Source organism: Saimiri boliviensis, chromosome 17 (assembly GCF_048565385.1).
Source record: "Saimiri boliviensis isolate mSaiBol1 chromosome 17, mSaiBol1.pri, whole genome shotgun sequence".
Lineage (NCBI taxonomy): Eukaryota > Metazoa > Chordata > Mammalia > Primates > Cebidae > Saimiri > Saimiri boliviensis.
The window spans coordinates 54,182,138-54,204,402 of record NC_133465.1 but is presented as its reverse complement, the minus strand read 5'-3'; the positions used below and the strand labels follow the sequence as shown (position 1 = coordinate 54,204,402).

The 22,265-nt window shown below is 52.3% G+C and overlaps 3 protein-coding genes and 1 pseudogene across 3 annotated transcripts; all 4 read left to right on the top strand.

Annotated features, from left to right (window-relative positions):
• Positions 1 to 544: 544 nt before the first annotated feature.
• On the top strand, positions 545 to 1,969 carry LOC141581748 (somatotropin-like; annotated as a pseudogene).
• Positions 1,970 to 6,724: 4,755 nt separating this feature from the next.
• Positions 6,725 to 10,766, top strand: LOC101054046 (somatotropin-like). Its single transcript, XM_074388009.1, has 8 exons — positions 6,725 to 6,817; positions 6,903 to 6,970; positions 8,575 to 8,665; positions 9,272 to 9,311; positions 9,564 to 9,724; positions 9,934 to 10,053; positions 10,147 to 10,311; positions 10,569 to 10,766. Exons 1-8 carry the CDS (start codon positions 6,725 to 6,727, stop codon positions 10,764 to 10,766), a joined length of 936 nt encoding a protein of 311 aa, XP_074244110.1.
• Positions 10,767 to 14,299: 3,533 nt separating this feature from the next.
• On the top strand, positions 14,300 to 15,845 carry LOC141581747 (somatotropin-like). Its single transcript, XM_074388008.1, has 5 exons — positions 14,300 to 14,387; positions 14,642 to 14,802; positions 15,011 to 15,130; positions 15,223 to 15,387; positions 15,648 to 15,845. Exons 1-5 carry the CDS (start codon positions 14,300 to 14,302, stop codon positions 15,843 to 15,845), a joined length of 732 nt encoding a protein of 243 aa, XP_074244109.1.
• An 875-nt stretch (positions 15,846 to 16,720) lies between these two features.
• Positions 16,721 to 20,722, top strand: LOC141581746 (somatotropin-like). The gene is made up of 7 exons (XM_074388007.1): positions 16,721 to 16,813; positions 16,898 to 16,953; positions 18,330 to 18,391; positions 19,518 to 19,678; positions 19,887 to 20,006; positions 20,099 to 20,263; positions 20,525 to 20,722. The coding sequence occupies exons 1-7, from the start codon at positions 16,721 to 16,723 to the stop codon at positions 20,720 to 20,722; spliced, it is 855 nt and encodes a 284-aa protein (XP_074244108.1).
• The last annotated feature ends 1,543 nt before the right edge of the window (positions 20,723 to 22,265 follow it).

Genomic DNA, 22,265 nt, shown 5'->3' with positions numbered 1-22,265 from the left:
GGACTCGGCAAAAGTGGAATTCAGAATCTATTGGCTGTATTGGCTCCTTTTCCCAGCACACACTCTCTCTAGTGGGTAGAGGGGAACCACGCAGGGAGGAGGAAGGGGATAGGATAGAGAGTGGGAGGGGGTCCGTGTGGGTCTCAAGGACTGGCTATGCTGACATCCTTTCCTGCCTTCAGGTTGGCCAGCATGGCATGCTGCCAGAGGGCACCCACCTGCCCCTTAAAGATAGGCCAGGATGTGTGGTGCCTCTGGCTGGCACTCAGTGTACAACCGTCACAGCGCTGGTGACGGTGGGAGGGAAAAAATGACAAGCCAGGGGGCATGATACCAGCATGTGTAGGAGAAGCTTCTAAATTATTCACTAGCACAGGCATGTCCGTGACCCTCCCTTGCCCACACATACATAGAAACCGGTGGGGGCCAGCAGGGAGAGAGAAGGGGACAGGGTATAAAAGGGCCCGCTAGAGACCAGCTCCAGGATCCCAAGGCCCAACTCCCCAAACCACGGAGAGTCCTGTGGACAGCTCACCTAGCTGCAATGGCTGCAGGTAAGGGTCCCTAAAATCCCTTTTGACATTATATGTCCTGAGGGGAGTGGCAGTGCCCTGTAGATCAGACGGTAGCACGATTCCTCAGGTTTGGGCTTCTGAATGTGGGTATTGCCATCTAAGCCCAGATAGCTGGCCAGTCTCAGAATGTTCCTGGTCCCTGGAGGGAGAGACAGAAAAGGAACAGCCCCTGAGCAAAATCACTGCCCTCTGGCTCTCCGGCTCCCTCTCATGCCCTCTGGTTTCTCCCTAGTCTCCCGGGCATCACTGCTCCTGGCTTTCACCCTGCTCTGCCTGCCCTGGCTTGCAGAGACCGGTGTCCTCACAACAATGCCCGTATCCTGGCTTTATGAGTATGCTGTGATGCGCGCCCATCGCGTGAACTATCTGGCGTTTGACATCTACGAGAAGTTTGTAAGCTCCTGACAAACGGATGCATATCAGAGTTGGCAAGAGGGACGACTGCCTTGCTGGGAAGTAATGGGAGGAGACGAAGGAGCTCAGGATTGTTTTCTGAATCGAAGATGCAGGCAGATGAGCATACACTGAGTGGGGTCCAAACAGAGGAACAATGGGAGCTGGTCACCAGCATAGATATTGATGGGCGGTGCTTCTCCTAGGAAGACGCTCGTAGCCTGAAGGAACAGAAGGATTTCTTCCGGCATAAAGCCAGGACCACCGTTTGCTTCACTACGTCTGTCCCATCACCAGTTAACAAAGAGGAAATTCTGCAGAAATCTGTGAGTGGCCACCCTCTCCACCAGTCAGGGATAGGGGAGGCCTGGTCATGTCCCCCGGGCAGCACACCCACTGCCGGTCTTTCCCCTGCAGAACCTAGAGCTGCTCGGCGACTCCCTGCTGCTCACCCAGCTGTGGCTCAAGCCCGTGCAGTTCCTCAGCAGAGCCTTTGGCGAGAGCCCACTGCACAGTTTCTTAGACAACTTCATCTATGAATACATGAAGGACCTAGGAGAAGTCATCAAAACTGTGATGCTGGTGAGGGTGGCACCAGGAGTCCCCAAATCTGGGGCCCACTGGCTTCCAGAGCTTGGGGAAAGAAACACTGCTGCTCTCTTTTTAGCAGTCAGGCCCTGACCAAGAGAACTCAGCTTATTCTTCGTTTCCACTCATGAATCCTCTAGCCCTTTCTCTACACCTGGGAGCCTTGGAGGGGCGGGAGGAGAAAGAATGAGTGAGAGAGGGAGGGAACAGTGTCCAAGCGCTTGGCCTCTCCTTCTCTTCCTTCACTTTGCAGAGGCTGGAAAATGGCAGAACCCGGGCTGAGGAGATCTTGAGGCAGACCCACAACAAGGCTGAAAACTTGCACAAAACTGACGCACTGCTCGAGAACTACGGGCGGCTCTACTGCTTCCAGAAAGACATGAACAAGCTCGCAACATTCCTGCGCATTGTGAAGTGCCGCTCTGTGAAGGACCGCTGTAGCCTCTAGCTGCCGGGTGGCATCCCTGAGACCCCTGCGCAATGCCTCTCCTGGCCCCAAAAGGTGGCACTCCAGTGTCCACCAGCCCTATCCTAATAAAATTAAGTTGCATCATTTTTCCGACTAAGTTTCCTTCTCTAATATTATGGGGTGGGTGGGGTATGGAGCAAGGGGCAGGTTGGGAAGACAACCTGCATGGCTGTGGGGTCTATTGGGAGCCAGGCCCCTGAAACATAAAGGACTTGACCCTTCCTGGGCCAGAAGGAAGCTGGCACATGACTGCTGTCCATTACTCACTGAGACCACTCCACCAGGTCAGTGCTCCCAGCTTGCTGGTCACAGCTCACCAGTCATCCCAGTGCTGACTTGAAAGCATTTTTTCCTCTCCAACTGTCACCAGCACCACCAAACCTAGCCCAGCAGAGTGAGAAGAAATGAAAACAAGACAGGCTGTTAAGTGCAGAGGCAAAAATTGCCAAAACATGAGAAAAATATGTCATAGAATCCCGTGTGTGCAGAAAATCTTAAGACGAATATTCCTTAAGGCCAACTACCCTTGGAAAATGAGAACGATGCAAAAATGAATTTAAAACATAGAGAAGCAGAGCTTTTAGAATCTGAATTAGGGCAGGTGGAAGAGACATTTTATTTCAAGTTGTAAATGAAGCGCCTACAGGTGCCAGATGGATAACAACAAAAGCAATGAGAACTGGATGGGAAGGGATAAATCCCAGCTGATACTCGCTTCCCTTAGGAAGATGCAACACAGAGGGCTGGGATTCAGCACCACATGCAGAACTCACAGGCCACATCTAAGTCCCCAGCACTGGCTAAAAGGCCCTGTCATGGGGGCTCCATGTCTCAGTTGACATTGGAGGAAGGATGGTGGGGGACGCAGAAAGCTACGTGGAGCTCAGGGACCCTCCTCCATTCCCACCTGGCTCCTCCTCTCTGGTGGTGCTGGAAGGAGCAGGGGTAAGTGGTGTCTCCACCCTCCCAGTGACCCCATGTTTCTCAGAGCTGGTATCATTGATGACATCCCTCTCGGGTCCTCCCACAGGACTGCCTGGAGAAGAGCCCACAGCCCAGTGCCCTCCCAGCAGATGATGAGTCTGGGGTGCTGGTCGGGTTATGCTTCAGGAGTGGTGGCAGAAAATGAGCTCCGTCTTCTGCTCTGAAAAAGGGGAGGTGGCAGGGCCCAGCATTCACATCCTAGACCACAGGGGTGTGAGTTTTCAATGTTGGTTGGCAACACCACTGCCAACCACTTCTAGAAGCGTTTGCTTGTTTGCTTGCTTGTGTTTCTACAGCATCGTGTGCTCAATGCCATTAAACTCAGGGGTGGAAGATTTCAGGGCAGGAGAGGGGGTTCTTTCCTGCTCTCATCTCTAGGGGCACTGATGCTTGTGACCTTCAGAAGATATTGAAATAGCCCCAACCCTGGACACCAGGAGACAGGAGGCTCAGTCCTGGCCATCTCTGCCTTTGCCTTGTCCTGCTGTGAGGTTTCCACAAGGCACCCGGTGCCACTGGGCCATTCTCACCTGGGAATGGAGGGAGAACATTCTGCCCCTTATGGAAGAACCAAATGAGGCAAGGGCCGCTTGTGTTGGGGGCGGGATCCTTGAACTCAGAGAAATTTAGAAGCTGCAATAACAGGATTGGGAGCGGTGACTCACACCTGTAATTTCAGTACTCAGGAGGCCAAAGCATGTGGACCACCTGAAGTCAGGAATTTGAGACCAGCCTGACAAACGAGCTGAAACTCTGTCTCTGCTAAAAAAGTACAAAAATTAGCTCAATATACTGGTTGTGCCAGTAATCTCAGCTACTCAGGAAGCTTAGGTGGGAGAATCACTTGAACCCAGGAGGCAGAGGTTGCAGTGAGCCAAGATCATGCCACTGCACTCCAGCCTGGGTGACAGAATAAGACTCCATCTGAAAAAAAAAAAAAAAAAAAAAAATAGGAAGCCAGAATAAGTAAGTAGTAGCACCACGCTACCTGCTCTGTAGAGAGAACCTCACAAACACACTTTTTTTTTTTTTTTTAGTTGGCCTGAGTGTAGAGGTAGGATCTTGGCTCACTGCAACCTCTGTCTCCTGTGTTCAAGGGATTCTCCCACCTCAGCCTCCTGAGTAGCTGGGATTATAGGCATTCGCCACAATGCACAGCTAAGTTTTATATTTTGAATAGAGTTGGGGTTTGGCCATGTCGACCGGGCTGCTCTCGGACTGCTGATCTCAAATGATCCATCCACCTCAGCCTCCCAAAGTGCTGGAATTATAGGTGTTAACCACCATGGCCGGCCTGGAGAAAGGACTTTGAATGTCACAATGTGTGAAGAGCAAGCTTGTGGAGATGTGCTGCCCTGGCTGGGGTAGCTCATGCAAGTCAGTCTCTCTGAGCCTGTCTCTTGATCTGTGAAATGAGATGATCGTAATATCTCCTTCACAAGATAAGTGACAGGTCAGATGTGAGAATGTACAGGGAGGCCACTTGCAACTGGATAAGCTCCATACAGATCTGGAAGGAAGAGGGAGGAAAAAAGGGAGGATGGGTTTCCATGGCTGCATAGGGCATCTTTTGGCGGGATGTTCTGAGTTCCAAAGCTCCGGAGGAGACTCAAACCTTCAAGAGCTCTTCCAACTTTGAGATTCTCTGATGGTTTCAGGGCTATGGGAGGAAGTGCTGGTGGTTCATGTTTGTTGCTGGGATTTCTGGTTTTGCTTTGCATCTCTGCTGCAGGTCCAAGGACCTGGAGTAATATCCTGAGTCTGGGTTCTTCCTCCCCGCAAACCTTGGGGAGCCCCAAGACTCAGGAAGAGGGAAGGGCCAAGAATGGGGTTAGTTCCCTCTAGTGGTGGGTGTTAGCACTGCATCTAGCTGCCTCAGGCGGGCCCAGGAGGACTAAGCTAAAGTGGAATTCAGGTCTGAATCATGCCCAGAACCCCCAGAATCTACTGACCGTGGTTGGCCCCTTTTCCCAGCACACACTCTCTCTGGTGGGAGGATGGGAACCACGCGGGAAGGAAGAAAGGGATAGGACAGAGAGTGGGAGGGGGTCCGTGTGGGTCTCAAGGACTGGCTATCCTGACATCCTTTCCTACCTTCAGGTTGGCCACCGTGGCACACACCTACCCCATAAAGAATGGACAGGATGGGTGGTGCCTCTGGCTGACAATCTGTGCACAGCCCTCACAGCGCTGGTGACAGTGGGAAGGGAAAGAAGACAAGCCAGCGGGCATGATACCAGCATGTGTGGGAGAAGCTTCTAAATTATCCACTAGCACAGGCACGTCCGTGGCCCCCCTTGCATGAACGTGCATAGAAACAGGTGGGGGCCAGCGGGCAGAGAGAAGGGGTGAGGGTATAAAAGAGCCCACAAGAGACCAGCTCCAGGATCCCAAGGCCCAAATCCCCAAACCACTGAGAGTCCTGTGGACAGCTCACCTCGCTGCAATGGCTGCAGGTAAGCGCCCCTAAAATCCCTATGAGCCGGATGTGTCTGAAGAGGAGAGGCGGGGCCCTGTAGATGGGACGGGGGCACTAACCCTCAGGTTTGGGGCTTCTGGATGTGAATATCACCATCTTAGCTCAGATATTCGTCCAATCTCAGAATGTTCCTGGTCCCTGAGGGAGACCTTTGCAGAGGCTGGAAGATGGCAGCCCCAGACTGGGGAGATATTCAGGCAGACCTACAGGATGTTTGACATAAACTCGCAGAACGATGACGCACTGAGCAAGAACTACGGGCTGCTCTACTGCTTCTAGAAGGACATGGACAAGGTCGAGACGTTCCTGGACATTGTGCAGTGCCGCTCTGTGGAGGGCAGCTGTGGCCTCTAGCTGCTGGGTGGCATCCCTGTGACCCTCCCCAGTGCCTCTCTTTGCCCCAGAACGTGGCACTCCAGTGTCCACCAGCCCTGTCCTAATAATATTAATTTGCATCATTTTGTCTGACTAGGTGTCCCTTTCTAATATTATGGGGTTGGGTGGAGGTATGGAGCAAGGGGCAGGTTGGGAAGAAAACCTGCAGGGCCTGTGCGGTCTATTGGGAACCAGGCCGCTGAAACATAATGAACTTGCTCTCCCTGGGCCAGAAGAAAGCCGGCACAGCACTGCTGTCTGTTACTCACTGAGGCCACTCCACCAGATCGGTGCTCCCAGCTTGCTGGTCACAGCCCACTGGTCATCCCAGTGATGATGTGAAGGCATTTCTTCCCCACCCATCACCAGCAGCACCAAACCTAGCCCCCCAGGAGTGGGAATCAATGAAAACATGATCAGCTATTAATTGCAGAAGCAAAAATTCCCCAAAACGAGAGAAAACAATGTCTTGGAATTACTTGTGTGCAGAAGAATTTTAAGATGAATTTTCCTTAAGCCGAAGTACACTTGGGAAATGAGAACAATGTAAAAATGAGTTTGAGACATAAAGAACCAGGACATTTGGGGTCTGAATTAGGACAAGGGAAGTGGAAGAGACATTTTATCTGGGTTTCCAAATGCAGTGGCAGCAGGTGAATTAGATAGATAACAACGTAAGCAATGAGGACTGGATGGGAAGGGATAAATCCCAGCTGATACTCGCTTCCCTTAGGAAGATGCAGCACAGAGTTGTGGGAACCAGCACCACCTACAGAACTCACCATCTACATCTAAGTCCCCAGTACTGGCTAAAAGGCCCTGTCATGGGGGCTCTATGTTTCAGTTGACATTGGAGGAAGGATGGTGGGGGACGCAGAAAGCTACGTGGAGCTCAGGGACCCTCCTCCATTCCCACCTGGCTCCTCCTCTCTGGTGGTGCTGGAAGGAGCAGGGGTAAGTGGTGTCTCCACCCTCCCAGTGACCCCATGTTTCTCAGAGCTGGTATCATTGATGACATCCCTCTCGGGTCCTCCCACAGGCCTGCCTGGAGAACAGCCCACAGCCCAGTGCCCTGCCAGCAGATGATGAGTCTGGGGTGCTGGTCAAGTTACGCTTCAGGAGTGGTGGCAGAAAATGAGCTCCGTCTTCTGCTCTGAAAAGGGGGAGGTGGCAGGGCCCAGCATTCACATTCTAGACCACAGGGGTGTGGGTTTTCAATGTTGGTTGGCAACACCACTGCCAACCACTTCTAGAAGCGTTTGCTTGTTTGTTTGCTTGTGCTTCTACAGTGTCTCATGCTGGATGCCCTTAAACTCAGGGGTGGAAGATTTCAGGGCAGGAGAGGGGGTTCTTTCCTGCTCTCATCTCTGGGGGCATCTGATGCTTGTGACCTCCAGATGATACCGAAACAGCCCCAACCCTGGGCACCAGGAGACAGGAGGCTCAGTCTTGGTCGTCTCTGCCTTTGCCTTGTCCTGCTGTGAGGTTTCCACAAGGCACCCCGTGCCACTGGGCCATTCTCACCTGGGAATTGAGGGAGAACAATCTGCCCCTTAGAGAAGGACAAAATGAGGCAAAAGAACCGCTTGTGTTGGGGGCAGGATCCCTGCTTCAGAGAAATTTAGAAGCTGAAATAACTGGGTTGGATCTCAGTACCTTGGGAGGCCAAGGTAGGCAGATCACCTGAAGTCAGGAGTTCAAGACCAGACTGGCCAACATGGTGAAACCCCATCTTTACCCAAAAAATGCAAATATTAGCCTGGCATAGTGGCGAGTGTGTGTAATCCCAGCTACTCAGGAGGCTGAGGTGGGAGAATTCCTTAAACCTAGGAAGCAGAGGTTGCAGTGAGTCAAGATCAAGCCACTGCACTCTAGCCTGGGTGACAGAATGAGACTTCATTTCGAAGAAGAATAAGGAGAAGAACGGGAAGAAGGAGAGGAAGGACGATGAAGAAAAGAAGATGAAGAAGAAGGAGAAGAAGGAGAAGAACAAGAAGAAGAAAGAGGAGGAGGAGGAAGAGGAAGAGCCAGCTAAAATAACTAAATGAACAGCAGCATGCTACCTGCACTGGAGGCGCATTTCTGCTCTGGCACCCAGCTGGAGTGCAGTGGCACAATCTTGGCTCACTGCAAACTCTGCCTCCAAGGTTCAAGGGATTCTCCCGTGAGTAGCTGGGATTACAGACATGGGCCACCACGCACAGCTAATTTTAATATTTTTAGTAGAGATGGAGTTTTGCCATGTTGACCAGTCTGGTCTTGAACTCCTGACCTCAAATGTGCTGGTATTATATGTGTGAGCCACTGTGCCCAGGCTGGAGAAAGGACTTTGAATGACACAATGTGGGAAGAGCAAGCTTGTGGAGTTCTGCTGCCCTGGCTGGAGTAGCCCATGCAAATCAGTCTCTCTGAGCCTCAGACTCTTGGTCTGTGAAATGGGATGATCATAATAGCTCCTTCACAAAACAAGAGATAAGCTCTACACAGATCAGAAAAGGAGGAGGAAAAAAAGGAGGATGGGTTTCCATGGCTGCATAGGGCATAATTCCGTGTGAGGTGTTCCGAGTTCCAAAGCTCGGGAGGAGACTCAAACCTTCAAGAGCTCTTCCAACTTCGAGATTCTCTGATGGTTTCAGGGCTATGGGAGGACGCGCTTGTGGTTCATGTCTGTTGCTGGTATTTCTGTTTCTTGGTTTGCATCTCTGCTGCAGGTACAAGGAGCTGGGGTTATACCCTGAGTCTGGGCTCTTCGTCCTCACGGACCTGGAGGAGCCCCAAGGCTCAGGGAAAGTGGAGGGCAAAGTATGTGATTGATTCCCTCTAGTGGTCGGTGTTAGCACTGCATCCAGCTGCCTCAGAAGGGCACTGGAGGACTCAGCAAAAGTGGAATTCAGGACTGAATCTTGCTGAGAACCCCCAGAATCTATTGGCTGTGGTTGGCCCCTTTTCCCAGCACACACTCTCTCTGCTGGGAGGACGGGAACCATGCAGGGAGAGGAAAGGGATAGGACAGAGAGCGGGATGGGGTCCGTGTGGGTCTCAAGGACTGGCTATCCTGACAACCTTTCCCGCCTTCAGGTTGGCCAGCATGGCATGTTGCCAGAGGGTGCCCACCTGCCCTTAAAAAGAGGACAGGATGGGTGGTGCCTCTGGCTGATACTTTGTGCACAACCCTCGCAGCGCTGGTGACGGTGGGAAGGGAAAGATGACAAGCCAGGGGGCATGATACCAGCATGTGTGGGAGAAGCTTCTAAATTATCCACTAGCAAAGCATGTCTGTGACCCTCCCTTGCCCAAACATACATAGAAACAGGTCGGGGCCAGCAGGGAGAGAGAAGGGGGCAGGGTATAAAAGGTCCCACGAGAGACCAGCTCCAGGATCCCAAGACCCAACTCCCCAAACCACAGAGAGTCCTGTGGACAGCTCACCTAGCTGCAATGGCTGCAGGTAAGGGTCCCTAAAATCCCTTTTGACATAATATGTCCTGAGGGGAGAGGCAGGGCCCTGTAGATGGGACGGGGCACTAACCCTCAGGTTTCAGCTTCTGATTGGGAGTATCACCATCTAAGCCCAGATATTTGGCCAGTCTCAGAATGTTCCTGGTCCCTGGAGGGAGAGACAAAAAAGGAACAGCCCCTGAGCAAGAGCACTGCCCTCTGGCTCTCCGGCTCCCTCCCTTCCCCTGCGGTTTTTCCCTAGTCTCTCGGGCATCCCTGCTCCTGGCTTTCACCCTGCTCTGCCTGCCCTGGCCACGAGAGGCTGGTGCCTTCCCAACAATTCCCTTATCCACGCTTTACAACAATGTTATGATCCGTGCCCATCGCCTGAACCATCTGGCCTTTGACACCTACCAGACGTTTGTAAGCACTTGATAAATGGATGCATGTCAGGGTTGGCAAGGAGGGGTGACTTTGCCTTGGTGGGAAGTAATGGGAGGAGACGAAGGAGCTCAGGATTGTTTTCTGAATCGAAGATGCAGGCAGATGAGCATACACTGAGTGAGGTCTCAGAAAAACAACAATGGGAGCTGGTCACCTGCATAGATATTGATGGGCGGTCCTTCTCCTAGGAAGAAGCTCATAGCCTGAAGGAACAGAAGGATTTCTTCTTGTATAATGCCTGGACCTCCGTTTGCTTCTCAGCATCTGTCCCAACACCCACTAAAAAAGAGGAAGCTCTACAGAAATCTGTGAGTGGCCACCCTCTATACCAGGCAGAGATGGGGGAGGCCTGTGGTCACGGCCCCCGGGCAGCCCACCCACTGCCGGTCCTTCCCCTGCAGAACCTAGAGCTGCTCCGCATCTCCCTGCTGCTCATCCAGCTGTGGCTCAAGCCCGTGCAGTTCCTCAGCAGAGCCTTTGGCGACAGCCCACTGCATAGTTTCTTAAACACCTTCATCTATGCGTACCTGAAGGACCTAGAGGAAGGCATCCAAACTCTGATGGGGGTGAGGGTGGCACCAGCGGTCTGCAATCCTGGGGCCCACTGGCTTCCAGAGCTGGGGGAAAGAAACGCTGCTGCTCTCTTTTTAGCACTCAGGCCCTGACCCACGAGAACTCAGCTTATTCATTTCCACTCGTGAATCCTCCAGCCCTTTCTCTACACCCTGGAGCCTTGGAGGGGCGGAAGGAGAAAGAATGAGTGAGAGAGGGAGGGAACAGTGTCCAAGCGCTTGGCCTCTCCTTCTCTTCCTTCACTTTGCAGAGGCTGGAAGACGGCAGCCCCCAGACTGGGGAGATCTTCACGCAGACCTACAGCAAGTTTGACATCAACTTGCAGAGCGATGACGCACTGCTCAGGAACTACGGGCTGCTCTACTGCTTTCAGGAGGACATGGACAAGGTCGCGACATTCCTGCGAATTGCGCAGTGCCGCTCTGTGGAGGGCAGCTGTGGCCTCTAGCGGCCAAGTGGCATCCCTGTGACCCTCCCCAGTGCCTCTCCTGGCCCCGCAACATGGCACTCCAGTGTCCACCAGCCGTGTCCTAATAATATTAAGTTGCATCATTTTGTCTGGCTAGGTGTCCCTCTCTAATACTAGGGGGTAGGGGTTGGGGATATGTAGTAAAGGGCAGGTTGGGAAGACAACCTGCAGGGTCTGTGGGGTCTATTGGGAACCAGGCCGCTGAAACATATTGATCTTGCTCTCCCTGGGCCAGAAGAAAGCCGGCACAGCACTGCTGTCTGTTACTCACTGAGGCCACTCACCAGGTCAGTGCTCCCAGCTTGCTGGTCACAGCCCACTGGTCATCCCAGTGATGATGTGAAGGCATTTCTTCCTGAACCATCACCAGCAACACCAAACCTAGCCCCCAAGGAGTGGGAATCGATGAAAACAAGACAGGCTATTAAGTGCAGAAGCAAAAGTTCCCCAAAATGTGAGAAAACAATGTCTTGAAATTACTTGTGTGCAGAAGAATTTTAGGATAAATATTCCTTAAGCACAACTACTCTTAGGAAATGAGAACGATGCAAAAATGACTTTGAGACATACAGAACCAGAGCATTTGGGGTCTCAATTAGGACAAGAAAGCAGAAGAGATATTTTATTTGGATTTCCAAATGCAGTGCCAGCAGGTGCCACAGCCCCCAGACCTCCCTCTCCTTCTCACAGTCTATCCCAACATCCGTCAGCAAAAAGGAAACAGATAGATAACAACGGAGGCAGTGGGGACTGGATGGGAGGGATAAATCCCAGCTGATACTCACTGCCCGTAGGGGGATGCAACACAGAGTTGTGGGAACCAGCAACACCTGCAGAACTCACAGTCCACATCTAAGTCCCCAGCACCGGCTAAAAGGCCTTGTCATGGGGGCTCCATGTCCCAGTTGACATTGGAGGAAGGATGGCAGGAGACACAGAAAGTTACGTCGACCTCAGGGACCGTCCTCCATTGCCACCTGGCTCCTCCTCTCTGGTAGTGCTGGAAGGAGCAGGGGTAAGTGGTGTCTCCACACTCCCAGTGACCCCATGTTTCTCAGAGCTGGTATCATTGATGACATCCCTCTCGGATCCTCCCACAGGCCTGCCTGGAGAACAGCCCACAGCCCAGTGCCCTCCCAGCAGATGATGAGTCTGGGGTGCTGGTCGGGTTATGCTTCAGGAATGACAGTAGAAAAGGAGCTCTGTATTCTGCTTTGAAAAGGGGGAGGTGGCAGGGCCCAGCATTCACATCCTAGACCACAGGGGTGTGGGTTTTCAGTGTTGATTGGCAACACCACTGCCAACCACGTCTAGAAATGTTTGCTTGTTTGCTTGCTTGTGTTTCTACAGTGTCACGTGCTCAAAGCCCTTAAACTCAGGGTGGAAGATTTCAGGGCAGGAGAGGGGGTTCTTTCCTGCTCTCATCCCTGGGGGCATCTGATGCTTGTGACCTCCAGATGATACTGAAATAGCCCCAACCCTGGGCACCAGGAGACAGGAGGCTCAGTCCTGGCCGTCTCTGCCTTTGCCTTGTCCTGCTGTGAGGTTTCCACAAGGCACCCCGTGCCACTGGGCCATTCTCACCTGGGAATTCAGGGAGAACAATCTGCCCCTTAGAGAAGGACAAAATGAGGCAAAGAACCGCTTGTGTTGGGGGCCGGATCCCTGCTTCAGAGAAATTTAGAAGCCTAAATCACTGGGTTGGATCTCAGTACTTTGGGAGGCCACGGCAGGCAGATCACCTGAAGTCAGGAGTTCAAGACCAGAGTGGCCAATATAGTGAAACCCCATCTTTAATAAAAAAGTACAAAATTAGTCTGGCATCGTGGGGGGCACCTGTAATCCCAGCCACTCAGGAGGCTGAGGTGGGAGAATGCCTTGGACCCAGGAGGCAGAGGTTGCAGTGAGTCAAGATCATGCCACTGCACTCTAGCCTAAGTTACAGAATGAGACGCCATTTTGAAGAAGAAGAAGGAGAAGGCGGAGGAGGAGGAGGAGGAGGAGGAAGAGCCAGCAAAAATAACTAAAGGAATAGCACCATGCTACCTGCACTGGAGAAAGGACTTTTTTTTCTTCCTTCCTTCCTTCCTTCCTTCCTTTCTTTCTTTCTTTCTTTCTTTCTTTCTTTCTTTCTTTCTTTCTTTCTTTCTTTCTTTCTTTCTTTCTTCCTTCCTTCCTTCCTTCCTTCCTTCCTTTCTTTTTTGTGATAGAGTTCTGCTCTGGCACCCAGGCTGGAGTGCAGTGGCACCATCTTGGCTCACTGCAAATTCTGCCTCCTAGGTTCAAGTGATTCTCCCATTTCACCCTTCGGAGTTGCTGGGATTACAGGTATGCACCACCATGCACTATCAATTTTTGTATTTTTAGTAGAAATGGAGTTTTGCCATGTTGACCAGTTTGGTCTTGAACTCCTGACCTCAAATGATACACCCAACTCAGTCTCCCAAAATGATGGGACTAACCACCATGCCTGGCCTAAAGAAAGTACTTTGAATGACACAATTTGGGAAGAGCAAGGTTGTGAGGTTCTTCTGCCCTGGCTGGGGTAGCGCATGCAAGTCAGTCTCTCTGAGCCTCAGACTCTTGATCTGTGAAATGGGATGATCATAATAGCTCCTTTACAAGACAAGTGGCAGGTCAGATGTGAGAATGCACAGACAGGCCCTTTGCAACTGGATAAACTCCATACAGATCTGGAAAGGAGGAGAAGAAAAAGCAGGAGCGGGTTCCGTGGCTGCATAGGGCATCCTTCAGTGTGATGTGTTCTGAGTCCCAAAGTTTGGGAGGAGGCTCAAACCTTCAAGAGCTCTTCCAACTTTGAGATTCTCTGATGGATTCAGAGCGATGGGAGGAAGCGCTTGTGGTTTATGTCTGTTGCCGGGATTTCTGTTTCTTGGTTTGTATCTCTGCTTGAGTTCGGCTTCTGGGTCCCCACAGAACTGCCTGAGCCCCAAGGCTCAGAGTAAATGGAGGGCAAAGTATGTGATTGATTCCCTCTAGTGGTCGGTGTTAGCACTGCATCCAGCTGCCTTAGGTGGGCCCAGGAGGACTCAGCAAAAGTGGAATTCAGAATCTATTGGCTGTATTGGCTCCTTTTCCCAGCACACACCCTCTCTAGTGGGTAGAGGGGAACCACGCAGGGAGGAGGAAAGGGATAGGATAGAGAGTGGGATCGCATGCGTGTGGGTCTCAAGGACTGGCTATGCTGACATCCTTTGCTGCCTTCAATTTGGCCAGCATGGCATACTGCCACAGGGCACCCAACTGCCCCTAAAAGAGAGGACAGGATGGATGGTGCCTCTGGCTGTCACTCAATGTACAACCCTCACAGCGCTGGTGACGGTGGGAAGGAAAAAATGACAAGCCAGGGTGCATGATACCAGCATGTGTAGGAGAAGCTTCTAAATTAACCACGAGCACAGGCATGTCCACGACCCTCCCTTGCCCAAACATACATAGAAACAGGTGGCAACCAGCAGGGAGAGAGAAGGGGACAGGGTATAAAAGGGCCCATGAGAGACCAGCTCCAGGATCCCAAGGCCCAGCTCGCCAAACCACGAAGAGTCCTGTGGACAGCTCACCTAGCTGCAATGGCTGCAGGTAAGGGTCCCTAAAAATCCCTTTCAGCATTATATGTCCTGAGGGGAGAGGCAGGGCCTTGTAGATGGGGTGGGGGCTCGATTCCTCAGGTTTGGGCTTCTGAATGTGGGTATTGCCATCTAAGCCCAGATAGTTGGCCAGTCTCAGAGTGGTCCTGGTCCCTGGAGAGAGAGACAAAAAAGGAACAGCCCCTGAGCAAGAGCACTGCCCTCTGGCTCTCTGGCTCCCTCCCATGCCCTCTGGTTTCTCCCTAGTCTCCCGGGCATCCCTGCTCCTGGCTTTCAACCTGCTCTGCCTGCCCTGGCTTCCAGAGGCCGGTGCCTTCCCAACAATGCCCGTATCCTTGCTTTATGACTATGCTGTGATGCGTGCCCATCGCCTCAACCAGCTGGCCATTGACATCTACCAGAAGTTTGTAAGCTCTTGACAAATGGATGCATGTCAGGGTTGGCAGGAGGGACGACTCTGCCTTGCTGGGAAGTAATGGGAGGAGACGAAGGAGCTCAGGATTGTTTTCTGAATCGAAGATGCAGGCAGATGAGCATACACTGAGTGAGGTCCAAACAAAGGAACAATGAAAGCTGGTCACCAGCATAGATATTGATGGGCGGTCCTTCTCCTAGGAAGACGCTCGTAGCCCGGAGGAACAGAAGGATTTCTTCCGGCGTAAAGCCAGGACCTCGGTTTGCTTCTCATCGTCTGTTCCAACACCCACTGATAAACAGGAAACTGTGCAGAAGTCTGTGAGTGGCCACCCTCTCCTCAGGCAGGGATGGGGGTGGCCTGTGGTCAGAGCCCCCGGGCAGCACACCCACTGCCGGTCCTTCCCCTGCAGAACCTAGAGCTGCTCCGCATCTCCCTGCTGCTCATCCAGCTGTGGCTCAAGCCTGTGCCGTTCCTCAGCAGTGTCTTTGGCGACAGCCCACTGCATAGTTTCTTAAACAGCGTCATCTATGAGTACCTGAAGGACCTAGAGGAAGGCATCCAAACTGTGATGGGGGTGAGGGTGGCACCAGGAGTCCCCAATCGTGGGGCCCCACTGGCTTCCCGAGCTGGGGGAAAGAAACGCTGCTGCTCTCTTTTTAGCACTCAGGCCCTGACCAAGAGAACTCAGCTTATGCTTCATTTCCACTCGTGAATCCTCCAGCCCTTTCTCTACAGCTTGGAGCCTTGGAGGGGCGGGAGGAGAAAGAATGAGTGAGAGAGGGAGGGAACAGTGTCCAAGCGCTTGGCCTCTCCTTCTCTTCCTTCACTTTGCAGAGGCTGGAAGACGGCAGCCCCCGGACTGGGGAGATCTTCAGGCAGACCCACAACAAGTTTGACATCAACTTGCACAGCGATGACGCACTGCTCAAGAACTACGGGCGGCTCTTCTGCTTCCGGAGAGACATGAACAAGCTCACAACATTCCTGCGCATTGTGCAGTGCCGCTCTGCGGAGGGCAGCTGGGGCCTCTAGCTGCCGGCTGGCATCCCTGAGACCCCTCCCTATTGCCTCTCCTGGCCCCAAAAGGTGGCGCTCCAGTGTCCACCAGCCCTATCCTAATAAAATAAGTTGTATCATTTTGTCCGACTAAGTGCCTTCTCTAATATTATGGGGTGGGTGGGGTATTGAGCAAGTGGCAGGTTGGGAAGACAACCTGCATGGCTGTGGGGTCTATTGGGAGCCAGGACCCTGAAATATAAAGGACTTGACTCTTCCTGGGCCAGAAGGAAGCTGGCACATGACTGCTGTCCATTACTCACTGAGACCAATCCACCAGGTCAGTGCTCCCTGCTTGCTGGTCAAGCTCACCGATCCTCCGAGTGATGACTTGAAAGCATTTCTTCCTCTCTGACCATCACCAGCACCACCAAACCTAGCCCAGTGAGTGAGAAGAAATGAAAACAAGACAGGCTATTAAGTGCAGTGGCAAAAATTGCCAAAACATGAGAAAAAAATGTCACGGAATTCCATGTGTTCAGAAGAATTTTCAGACGAATATTCCTTAAGCCCAACTGCCCTTGTAAAATGAGAACACTGCAAAAATGAGTTTAAAACATAGACACCAGAACTTTTAGGGTCTGAATGAGGGCAAGGGAAATGGAAGAGACATTTTATTTGGGGTTGCAAATGAAGTGCTTACAGGTGCCAGATAGACAACAACGTAAGCAATGAGGACTGGATGGGAAGGGATAAATCCCAGCTGATACTCGCTTCCCTTAGGAAGATGCAACACAGAGGGCTGGGAACCAGCACCACCTGCAGAACTCACAGGCCACATCTAAGTCCCCTGCACTGGCTAAAAGGCCCTGTCATGGGGGCTCCATGTCCCAGTTGACATTGGAGGAAGGATGGTGGGGGACGCAGAAAGCTACGTGGAGCTCAGGGACCCTCCTCCATTCCCACCTGGCTCCTCCTCTCTGGTGGTGCTGGAAGGAGCAGGGGTAAGTGGTGTCTCCACCCTCCCAGTGACCCCATGATTTTCAGAGCTGGTATCATTGATGACATCCCTCTCTATCCTCCCACAGGCCTGCCTAGAGAATAGCCCACAGCCCAGTGCCCTCCCAGCAGATGATGAGTCTGGGTAATGCTTCAGGAATGATGGCAGAAAATGAGCTCTGTCTTCTGCTCTGAAAAAGGGTGGAAGATTTCAGGGCAGATGAGGGGGTTCTTTCCTGCTCTCATCTCTGGGGGCATCTGATGCTTGTGACCTCCAGATGATATTGCAACAGCCCCAACCCTGGGCACCAGGAGACAGGAGGCTCAGTCCTGGCCGTCTCTGCCTTGGCCTTGTCCTGCTGTGAGGTTTCCACAAGGCACCCCATGCCACTGGGCCATTCTCACCTGGGAATTCAGGGAGAACAATCTGCCCCTTATAGAAGGACAAAATGAGGCAAAGGGCTGCCTGTATTGGGGGCAGGATCCCTGAACTCAGAGAAATTTAGAAGCTGAAATCACTGGATTGGATCTCAGTACTTTAGGAGGCCAAGGCAGGCAGATCACCTGAAGTCAGGAGTTCAAGACCAGACTGGCCAACATGGTGAAACCCCATCTTTACTAACACTGAAAAAGTACAAAAATTAGCCTGGTATAGTGGTGGTGGGGGGGCGCCTGTAATCCCAACTACTCAGGAGGCTGAGGTGGGAGAATGCCTTGAACCCAGGAGGTAGAGGTTGCAGTGAGTCAAGATCATGCCACTGCACTCTAGCCTGGGTGACAGCATGAGACTCCATTTTGAAGAAGGAGAAGAAGGAGAAGGAGGAGGAGGAAGCAGAAGGAAGGAAGAAGAAGAAGGAGGAGGAGGGAAAGGAATAATAAAGAGAAGGAGAAGAAAATGAGGAGGAGGAGGGAGAGGAGGAGGAGGAAGAGCCAGCAGAAGTAACTAAAGGAATAGGACCATGCTACCTGCACTGGAGAAAGGACTTTTTTCCTTCTTTCTTTCTTTCTTCTTTCTTTTTTTTTTGAGATGGAGTTCTGCTCTGGCACCCAGGCTGGAGTGCAGTGGTACAATCTTGGCTCACTGCAAACTCTGCCTCCGAGGTTCAAGTGATTCTCCCATTTCACCCTTTGGAGTAGCTGGGATTACAGACAGGGGCCACCATGCACCGTCAATTTTTGTATTTTTACTAGAGATGGAGTTTTGCCATGTTGACCAGTCTGGTCTTGAATTCCTGACCTCAAGTGACCCACTCACCTCAGCCTCCCAAAATGCTGCGATTACAGGTGTTAACCACCATGACCAGGCTGGAGAAAGGACTTTGAATGACACAATGTGGGAAGAGCAAGCTTGTGGAGATCTGCTGCCCTGGCTGGGGCAGCTCATGCAAGTCAGTCTCTCTGAGCCTGAGACTCTTGATCTGTGAAATGGGATGATCATAACAGCTCCTTCACAAGACAAGTGGCAGGTCAGATGTGAGAATGCACAGGCAGGCCCTTTGACACTGGATAAATTCCATACAGATCTGGAAAGAAGGAGGAGAAAAAGCAGGAGCGGGTTCCACGGCTGCATAGGGCATCCTGCAGTGTGATGTGTTCTGAGTCCCAAAGCTCGGGAGGAGACTCAAACCTTCAAGAGCTCTTCCAACTTTGAGATTCTCTGATGGATTCAGGGCGATGGGAGGAAGCTCTTGTGGTTTATGTCTGTTGCCGAGATATCTGTTTCTTGGTTTGTATCTCTGCTTCAGTCTGGGTTCTTTGTTCCCACAGAACTGCGGGACCCCAAAGCTCAGGGAAAGTGGAGGGCAAAGAATGTGATTGATTCCCTCTAGTGGTCGGTGTCAGCACTGCATCCAGCTGCCTCAGGTGGGCCCAGGAGGACTCAGCAGAAGTGGAATTCAGCACTGAATATTGCCCAGAACCCCCAGAGTCTATTGGCGGTGATTGGCTCCTTTTCCCAGCACACACTCTATCTGGTGGATAGAAAGGAACCACATGGGGAGGAGGAAAGGGATAGGATAGAGAGTGGGAGGGGGTCCGTGTGGGTCTCAAGGACTGGCTATGCTGACATCCTTTCCCACCTTCAGGTTGGCCAGCATGGCATGCTGCCAGAGGGCACCCACCTGCCCCTTAAGGAAAGGCTAGGATGTGTGGTGCCTCTGGCTGTCACTCTGTGTACAACCCTGACAGCGCTGATGACGGTGGGAAGGGAAAAATGACAAGCCAGGGAGCATGATACCAGCATGTGTGGGAGAAGCTTCTAAATTATCCACTAGCACAGGCATGTCCGTGACCCTCCCTTGCCCAAACATACATAGAAACAGGTGGCAACCAGCAGGGAGAGAGAAGGGGACAGGGTATAAAAAGGCCCACAAGAGACCAGCTCCAGGATCCCAAGGCCCATCTCCCCAAAGCACGGAGAGTCCTGTGGACAGCTCACCTAGCTGCAATGGCTGCAGGTAAGGGTCCCTAAAATCCCTTTCAGCATTATATGTCCTGAGGGGAGAGGCGGCACCCTGTAGATGGGACAGTGGCACGATTCCTCAGGTTTGGGCTTCTGAATGTGGGTATTGCAATTTAAGCCCAGATAGTTGGCCAGTCTCAGAATGTTCCTGGTCCCTGGAGGGAGAGACAGAAAAGGAACAGCCCCTGAGCAAGAGCACTGCCCTCTGGCTCTCTGGCTCCCTCCCATGCCCTCTGGTTTCTCCCTAGTCTCCCGGACATCTCTGCTCCTGGCTTTCACCCTGCTCTGCCTGCCCTGGCTTTCAGAGGCCGGTGGCCTGACAACAATGCCCATATCCTCGCTTTATTTCTATGCTGTGATGCGCGCCCATCGCCTCAACCAGCTGGCCTTTGACATCTACCAGAAGTTTGTAAGCTCTTGACAAATGGATGCATGTCAGGGTTGGCACGAGGGGCGACTTTGCCTTGCTGGAAAGTAATGAGAGGAGAAGAAGGAGCTCAGAATTGTTTTCTGAATCGAAGATGCAGGCAGATGAGCATACACTGAGTGGGGTCCCAGAAAAGGAACAATGGGAGCTGGTCACCAGCATAGATATTGATGGGCGGTCCTTCTCCTAGGAAGAAGCTCGTAGCCTGGAGGAACAGACGGATTTCTTCCGGCATAATGCCAGGACCTTCGTTTGCTTCTCAGCGTCTGTCCCAACACCCACTAACAGAAAGGAAACTCTGCAGAAATCTGTGAGTGGCCACCCTCTCCCCAGGCAGGGACGGGGGAGGCCTGTGGTCAGAGCCCCCGGGCAGCACACCCACTGCCGGTCCTTCCCCTGCAGAACCTAGAGCTGCTCCGCATCTCCCTGCTGCTCATCCAGCTGTGGCTCAAGCCTGTGCCGTTCCACAACAGTGTCTTTGCCAAGAGCCAACTGCACAGTTTCTTAAACAGCTTCATCTATGAGTACCTGAAGGACCTAGAGAAAGTCATCCAAACTCTGATGAGGGTGAGGGTAGAACCAGGAGTCCCCAGTCGTGGGGCCCCACAAGCTTCCAGAGCTGGGGGAAAGAAACGCTGCTGCTCTCTTTTTAGCACTCAGGCCCTGACCCAAGAGAACTCAGCTTATTCTTCATTTCCACTCGTGAATCCTCCAGCCCTTTCTCTACACCCTAGAGCCTTGGAGGGGCGGGAGGAGAAAGAATGAGTGAGAGAGGGAGGGAACAGTGTCCAAGCGCTTGGCCTCTCCTTCTCTTCCTTCACTTTGCAGAGGCTGGAAGCCGGCAGCCCCCGGACTGGGGAGATCTTCAGGCAGACCCACAGCAAGTTTGACATCAACTTGCACAGCAATGACACACTGCTCAAGAACTACAGGCGGCTCTTCTGCTTCCGGAGAGACATGAACAAGCTCGCAACATTCCTGCGCATTGTGCAGTGCCGCTCTGTGGAGGGCAGCTGTGGCCTCTAGCTGCCGGCTGGCATCCCTGTGATCCTCCCCAGTGCCTCTCCTGGCTCCGAAAGGTGGCACTTTAGTGTCCACCAGTCCTGTCCTAATAAAATTAAGTTGCATCATTTTGTCCGACTAAGTGCCTTCTCTAATATTATGGGGTGGGTGGGGTATGGAGCGAGGGGCAGGTTGGGAAGACAACCTGCATGGCTGTGGGGTCTATTGGGAGCCAGGCCCCTGAAACATAAAGGACTTGACCCTTCCTGGGCCAGAAGGAAGCTGGCACATGACTGCTGTCCATTACTCACTGAGACCACTCCACCAGGTCAGTGCTCCCAGCTTGCTGGTCACAGCTCACCAGTCATCCCAGAGATGACTTGAAAGCATTTTTTCCTCTCTGACCATCATCAGCACCACCAAACCTAGCCCAGCAGAGTGAGAAGAAATGAAAACAAGACAGGTTATTAAGTGCAGAGGCAAAAATTCCCCAATATCTGAGAAAAAATGTCACAGAATTCCGTGTGTGCAGAAGAATTTTAAGACGAAATTCCTTAAGACCAACTACCCTTGGAAAATGAGAAAATGCAAAAATGAATTTAAAACATAGAGACCAGAACTTTTAGGATCTGAATGAGAGCAAGGGAAGTGGAAGAGACATTTTATTTGGGGTTGCAAATGAAGTGCTTACAGGTGCCAGATAGACAACAACGTAAGCAATGAGGACCGGATGGGAAGGGCTAAATCCCAGCTGATACTCGCTTCCCGTAGGAAGATGCAACACAGAGGGCTGGGAACCAGCACCACCTGCAGAACTCACAGGCCACATCTAAGTCCCCAGCACTGGCTAAAAGGCCCTGTCATGGGGGCTCCATGTCCCAGTTGACATTGGAGGAAGGATGGCAGGAGATGCAGAAACCTACGTGGAGCTCAGGGACCCTCCTCCATTCCCACCTGGCTCCTCCTCTCTGGTGGTGCTGGAAGGAGCAGGAGTAAGTGGTGTCTCCACCCTCCCAGTGACCCCATGTTTCTCAGAGCTGGTATCATTGATGACATCCCTCTCTATCCTCCCACAGGCCTGCCTGGAGAACAGCCCACAGCCCAGTGCCCTCCCAGCAGATGATGAGTCTGGGGTGCTGCTCAGGTTATGCTTCAGGAGTGGTGGCAGAAAATGAGCTCCGTCTTCTGCTCTCAATAGGGGGAGGTGGCAGGGCCCAGCATTCAAATCCTAGACCACAGGGGTGTGGGTTTTCAATGTTGGTCCACAACCCCACTGCCAACCACTTCTAGAAGCGTTTGCTTGCTTGCTTGTGTTTCTACAGTGTCTCATGCTTGATGCCCTTAAACTCAAGGGTGGAAGATTTCAGGGCAGGAGAGGGGGTTCTTTCCTGCTCTCATCTCTGGGGTCATCTGATGCTTGTGACCTTCAGATGATACTGAAATAGCCCCAACCCTGGGCACCAGGAGACAGGAGGCTCAGTCCTGGCCTTCTCTGCCTTTGCCTCGTCTTGCTGTGAGGTTTCCACTAGACACCCTGTGCCACTGGGCCATTCTCACCTGGGAATTG